This window comes from Zingiber officinale, chromosome 4A (assembly GCF_018446385.1).
Source record: "Zingiber officinale cultivar Zhangliang chromosome 4A, Zo_v1.1, whole genome shotgun sequence".
Taxonomy (NCBI): domain Eukaryota; kingdom Viridiplantae; phylum Streptophyta; class Magnoliopsida; order Zingiberales; family Zingiberaceae; genus Zingiber; species Zingiber officinale.
In genome coordinates, this window is record NC_055992.1 from 11708463 (window position 1) to 11715640 (window position 7178).

Sequence of the window (7178 nt, forward strand, 5' to 3'; positions counted from 1 at the left end):
AAAGACGCAGTTAGCGAGAAGGACAACACGAGAGAGAGTTGACCGGCTCAGTGTGTTCGAGGGACGAGGTGCTGTGGAAGAGTACGCTAGCGGAGGAGAAGGAGGCGCACTGCGTTTTTGAGGGACGAGAAGCCGGAGAAAAAGATTGCTTGAGAAGGGCAGAAAATGGGTTTAGGTGAGATCTATTCTAGATGGTTGAAACACCCAAGCAAGCGGAGCCCTGGAGGAAAAGTTAACCAGGGGTTGACTGTGCTTCGGGTGCCCGGACCGCCCCGACCCAGGGCGCCCTAGGCGCACACCTTCGTCAAGCTGGAACAGCTCAATCGGAGTGTCTAGAATTCTTTTGGGCGTCCGGACCAAAAACTTTATCAAAATGTGACGTAGCGCGATTCATTACGATGGGGATAAAATTTTATCCCCCTCCAGACACCTAGAATCCTTCCAAGTGTCTCGATTAGGGTTATAAATACAGCCTTGATCCTAGTAACTAGAATCGTCACTTGTAATCAACTCATTTGTCTGTTCTACTACTGTATGCGCTGTCAACGTTGTAAGAGACTTCTCCGTCTGAAGGAGACTTTGATAGTGAACTTTAACTGCCTTGGATTAGTAATCATATAATTGCAAATCAAATGATCTCCCTGTATCTTTTCTTTTTTTCTAATCAGTTTGTTAATTATTTTTTATGCAAGTGTTAATTTAAGAAAGTTGTAAAATTCGAAAAGAATTTTTATTTCTTTTATTTTTATACAGGATTATTTATCCTCTTAATCGACCATCAATGGACCAACAGAAGAAAATTATGAGCAATTGTGAAAACTAATAAAAACAAACTATCTAAATTTAGTGGAAAAATTGTAAGAACCATCGATCTACTAAATTTAAAAAGTTTGTTTTAAAGTTTTTTTTCATGATTTAATTAGTAGAGTAAAATATCGTGATTAATAAAAAATATAAATATTCTTTAAGTAAGAAAGAATAAATGATATTTTCTTATTTATTTGTAAGTAATTACTCTATTAATATCGTCCTGTTATCCCTCAACTCTCCATCCGTATTTGGTCGGGTTGAATGGGTCATAGAGTTTAATTGGGCAAACAAAAATTAATTCAGCATTTAATTAAATAATTGAAATCCAACAACATTCGTCGACAAAAAAGTCAGCAGTCAACGCTAACGGCACTAGACGACAACGGGGATGGATGGCTTTCGCCTCATCGCCTCCCGTGAATTTACTCATTCTCACTGCCTTCCAATCTGTCATTTCTCAGTCAACTCCACACCACCACATACTCGCTGCCGCCGGAAAAATGCCCCTTTGCCTGTTCCTCGCCGCGCACTTCCTCATCGCCAGTGTATCGGCCGTCGCCGCCGGCATCTGCCCCTACGACTTCTCCTCCTCCATCCCCATGATCCCTCCCGCCTGCTACGCGAACGTCTCCACCCCCTCCGCCACCAGCTGCTGCTGGTACGTCTACATGGCCATGGCTTACGCCGCCGTCCGCTACGGAAACCTCACCGGCGTGGCCTTCCTCCCCCCGGAGACCGCCTCCGCGTGCTCCGCCGTCTTCGCCGGCGACATCGTCAACGGCGGTCTCGTCAAGCCCTCCCTCCTCTCCAGCTCCAACTGCGACGTCCGCTCCTCCCTACTCGCCGCCTCCGGCGGCCCCTGTCAGTTCCCCACCGTCCGATCCATCCTCTCTACCGCCGATTTCTCCCGCGCCTCGCGCTTCTGCGCCTCCGCTGCCGCCGGTAACCTCTCCCTGGACGCGTACGCCTGCTCCTCCTGCCAGAGCGCTGTCATCTCTGCTACTTTCAAGCTGCTGGACGTTACCAAGACCAAGGAGTTCGTTCCCTGCGGAGTTGCAACCACGCTTGCGATCTGGTCCTCTTGTCCTCCATCCCCTTCTCGTTTCATTTCCTACGCCGGTTGCATGCTCCAAGTCCTCGAAAACGTCGCCGGCCTCGGCACAAGCAACCTAGTTCCCTCCCCTCCGCCGCCTTCTCCCCTCTCCTCGCCGTCCTCTTCCAACTCCAGATCCATCAAAATCGCCCTCGGCTCTGCTTCCGCCGGCCTCCTCTCTCTCGCCGCCATCATCTTCCTCTCCTTCAAAATACGCCGTCCAAGGGTCGGCACATCCGATACGGACGACCTCAAGCACCCTCTTCCACCGCCGTCGCCTTCCGCGTCCCTTCTCCCCACTGACGGCTTCTACATCTTCACCAAGGCGGAACTTATGGCCGCCACGAACGGGTTCGACGAAGGTCTCCTCCTCGGTCAGGGCGGCGCCGGCAAGGTCTACCTGGGAAAGCTCCCTAGCGGGCAGCCCGTGGCCATCAAGCGCATCAACCGAGAGCGCAAGGTGGCCGAGTTCTACGCTGAGGTCGCCATCCTCGCCAAGCTCCGCCACCGCAACCTCGCCACGCTAGTCGGCTACTGCCTCGGCGAGCGGGAGCACTCGCTGGTGTACGAGTACATGGCGGGCGGCAACCTCGCGCGCGCTCTCTCATCCGGGGAACTGACTTGGCGGCGTAGGTTACAAGTGGCCGTCGATGTGGCAGAAGGGCTCGCCTACCTGCACGGCCATCCGGAGGGAGCAGTCATCCACCGGGACGTCAAGCCTACGAACGTGCTGCTCACCGAGGCCGGGCTCGCGAAGCTGTCCGACTTCGGCGTATCGCGCGTGGTGCCTCCAGGCGATGGCCACGTGTCCACGGAGTTGGTAGGGACAGTGGGCTATGTCGATCCGGAGAGTTTCCCGGCGGGGCAGGTTTCGGAGGCCACCGACGTGTATAGCTTCGGGGTGGTTCTGCTCGAGTTGGTTACGGGGATGCGAGCGGTTGTGCCGACGCCCACAGGAGGGGCCGAGTCGATCGTCCACGCGGCGCGAGCCTCGGGCAGGCGGTCAGCATCGACCGACGAGCCGCCGGTGGTCGATGACAGACTTGGCGAGGATTGGGATCGGCCCACCGTGATCATGGTGTTCGATCTCGCCTGTTGCTGCGTGCGGCCTCGAAAGGCAGAGCGGCCGACAATGGTGGAAGTGGCGGCGGTACTAGCAGCTGAGCTTGCCGACTTGGAGGCGCGTTCGGGGGACTTGTCCACGACGACATCGCCGCTGCAAGAGGAGTCCTTCCTCCTTAGCCCTTAATTCTTATGGGATCTGAGCCTAACGATTATACTCTGTGGTAAATCTATCATGTGGCATAAAAAGGTGATTCGTTCGTCCAAGCGTCCTCGTCAATCTGTCCCTAAGTTAACACGGAGGAGGTAAATCATGAATAACTACTAATCATTAGTGCAAATGGTCAAGACATGGAAAAAATTATGCTCGATTACCTGTGGTAAATCTATCATGCTGCACGAATTAGTGCAAAGATAATTGTTAAATGAGGTTGAAATTGCGATACTCTCATCTCCTGAGATATGATTCATCCCAAAACTCATATTCCATTTGACTCCTCTTCTAATCGAACTAGAACACACGCTTAATGATGTTCAATAAAAATAATAGAAAACGTACGTTGAGTTTCAACTTTTGTTTCTTCAAGCATTAATTCGGAAAAAAAAAACAATATCCAATTCATAGTAGCTGCCTCTAAATGTCATCGTCAGTGTGGTTATAAATCCCTTGTACATCATTTAAGTGAATGTCCTGCGCAACCAGTGAGTCGGATATCTAATTTTTCTATTGGCCAAAGTTGCTTGGAGCTCTCAGAGAGCTTCTTGATTGTCATATTCGTATCAGGTTAAAAAGTAAAAAAATAATTTACACATCTTTCTGTCGGTGTTTGATGAATAAAAAACTTAGATATTTTTATTATCTACTATATTTATCAAACGTATAAAGATTGACGAGTCTAAGAGACATGATACCAGGATGAAATTTAAATAAATTTGAGGACCTGATAATTAAAGCGAAATTCAGATAGGTCAAATGGTTAACTTGATATCTAGCGGGAAGTTCGATTGGATCTGCGAGGCTTAACAGCTGGCCGAAGTTCAGTTTGGTCTGCGGACCTGATAACTGGCGAGAAAACCTAGTGGGTCGAGAGGCTAATCAATAGACTACAAGTTGGTAAGTGAAGGTAAGTCACTGAAGGAGAGAACTCCGTTGAGGATGAGTCCAAGTTTGGACTTTAGGCACTGGTCCAATTTAGATCCATTTTGAATCCCTATACTGAGACCTCGACTAGTTTCTAGTCCTAGAAGGACAGAAACTAATTATTAATTATTATTATTGTACTAATTTTATTTTACAAGTAAAATATTTTAGTGTTGGACTAATACATTTTACAGGGCAAATAGAGCACAAAGTACATCGGGTGAACAGTACCCAAGGCGCCTTCGAGAGCTTTGAAGGCGCCTTGAGTAATGTTTATGGAAGGCGCCTTCAAAGGCTTAAAAGGTGTCTTCCATCGGATAAAATCAAACTTCGTCGACAATAAGAAGCAGTGTTTGTCGGGATAAAATTTTGCCTATGGAAAGCACCTTTAGCACTATGGAAGGCGCCTTCCACACTCCATAAAAGAGCATCTCAACCAGCCCTTCAACACACTTGATTTCTGAGCTTCTACGCGCTCGTTTGGCATTCTGATTGCTCCGGCTTCCTGCTACTGCTTCAAAGAACAATTTCTGCCACTGAGCTACTTTTTCGAGTCATCCGATCATCTCCGGCAAATCGACAGCAACACATGAGCACACCCTAAATTGTTAGTAAGTTTTAATAGTGTTGTAATTTTCATACTATTGCTTTAAGAGGGAAGTGTAGGTTGTTACACTGTCTCTATCATTGTATTTGATTACCTCTTCTAGTGGTTCTGAAATAGGCATTTAGTGAATTGCCCATCAATAGGTTCACAGGACCTGAGTTTATATGAATCATAGAAGGCTCCAAACCAAGTAAAACCGACTAAGTTTTTTCTTATGTTCTTTTCGGTTTAATCTTTCCACTGTGATTTTACTTTAAATTTATTAAATAACTTTGATTTCAAAAACATGTGATTCACCCCTTCCACGTACTCACGATCCAATAAATTGTATCAGAGCCTAGTTAGTTCTAAATTGGTGCAACCATCGATCGAGCAGGGGGATCATTGCTTTTTGGATTTTTGTCGCTTAATTATAACTGTACCTTTTCCCACACATTATTTACCCCAAGACGCAGACTTGGTATCCGTTTTAAATTTTCTTTTTCAGTAAATTCATGGCTCAAACCGAGGGATTCAACATAGTTCGTCCCCCTCTATTCAATGGAGACAACTTCCCCTACTAGAAGAGATGAATGAAAGTATATCTGAAGATTGACTTCAACCAGTGGTTCAGTGTCACTAAAGGATGCAAGACGTCAGTCGACCGCAACACTGGAATTCCAATGGACCCAGGAAATTAGAATACAGAAATGAAGAAGAAGACCCAAATTGACTTCAAGGCTCTTAACACAATTCAATGTGGTCTGACGAAAGAGGAGCTGAACTACGTCGGATCACACGAGAACACAAAGGAGTTATGGGATAAGCTCATAGAACTACACGAAGGGATCAGCGATGCAAAGGTAACTAAAAGTAATTTATTTTTAAATAGGTTATTTAACATCAAAATGCAGGAAGGTGAGGCTGCAAGTTAGTTGCACGCGAGGATCAAGGACATCCTCAATGGGCTCCATACAATCGGTCACCAGATGAAGAACCGAGATCTAATAAGGTATACTTTAAATACATTTCCTCAAAATATATTGTAGGCATCCATCGTGGATGGCTATAAAATTTCGAGGAATTTATCTAAATTAAAGTTGAATGAATTATTCTATAAATTAGAGCTGCATGAATAGACTAACGTGAAACCTGCTGAGAAAGGTATTGCTCGTATTGTAAGATCGTCCAAAGAAAAATCCAGAACTAAGCCAGAACTAGAAGATGTGTATAACTCAGACGCAGACGATGAAGAACACTGTAACAACCCACCCTTCTTACTACTACTCTCTAAGGGTGATCGTTACATATCTATTACTCTACTTACTAGTGTCACTGACGCTGTTATTAGCATCAGTTAGATTTATCACGGCTCAAAGGAATTCCTACCGAAAAATTTCGGCAAAGTCTCCCCTGTACCGGTGACCAAATCAATAATACAAACAATGTATACACAACCACAGGCGGCTGGAACATATTTTTCACAATCACGCAGTGATAAAAACCACAATAAGAAGAAAGAAACTACTCTAGCAATAGTAAACGACTATATCACTCCACGAATAATAAAAGAAAACTAATTACAAGTGCGGAATAAACTCAACTACAATCCCAATTGCATAATAACATTAAAAGAGAACTAAAAGAACTAAACAGAAAAGTCTTGGCAATTTGCCAGCTCATTCTGGATCTCTCCATAGTCCAGTCATCACACACCTCCATCACCACCACCTTGTCGCATTCCTTTCATATTTTAGCTTTTCCTTTATCTACAGTAGGAGGAAAAATAGATCTATAAGCGAAACATTTAGTAAGTACTAATCTATCTCACAAAACTCGAAATGCATAGAAATAATGCAACAATACTAAAACTGAAATGCTAAAAGAAAAACTGCATGTACTCATCTAATAGCAAAGTACTCATGGTGTACAGAAATAAAACTGAACACTGGAAATAATACTAAACATGCTCACTAAACTGATAAGAAAATAATGAAACTAATGTTGTATATATGCATAGAATTAAAGGAACTAAACTCCTGTTGATTCTAAACATAGGTGGTAACTGTTTCATTTACTTATAGCTTTATACTTGAAATTAATCTTTTAATTTCTTTTACTTTTACTTTTCTTTCTTCTTCTTTTTCTTTTTCTTTCTTCTTCTTTTTCTTTTTCTTTCTTCTTCTTTTTCTTTTACTCTTTCTTTTCTTTGGGCCCAGGCTTAGTACCATTTTTTATGCGCGCTCTCTAATAGTGACTGAGGTAGCGAGCCTCTAGTCCTATGAGGGTAAAGACCTCGGTCTTACCAGGGCCAAGACCTCGGAATTGGTCACTTGGATTTGTTTAACGACAACCTCGGAAGTCGGGTACTAGCCTCTTACTTTAAATTACTTGTTATCTTTTCTTCTCTAGACCTTGGTCTTTTAACACAACACAAAACTAAATCTGTAAAATGCTAAGTTTCAGGATTTAAAACCCAAAAACTA

At 44.5% G+C, this 7178-nt stretch overlaps 1 protein-coding gene across 1 annotated transcript; it reads left to right on the plus strand.

Moving 5' to 3' along the window:
* The first annotated feature begins 1094 nt into the window (after positions 1–1094).
* On the plus strand, positions 1095–3476 carry LOC121969543 (proline-rich receptor-like protein kinase PERK3). Its single transcript, XM_042519689.1, has one exon. The coding sequence runs from the start codon at positions 1203–1205 to the stop codon at positions 3150–3152; it is 1950 nt and encodes a 649-aa protein (XP_042375623.1). The 5' UTR covers positions 1095–1202; the 3' UTR covers positions 3153–3476.
* Positions 3477–7178: the final 3702 nt, after the last annotated feature.

What these genes read in the sequence shown, in the direction of transcription:
- LOC121969543 (XM_042519689.1), top strand. Translation starts at nt 1,203, where the DNA reads ATGGCTTTCGCCTCATCGCCTCCCGTGAATTTACTCATTCTCACTGCC.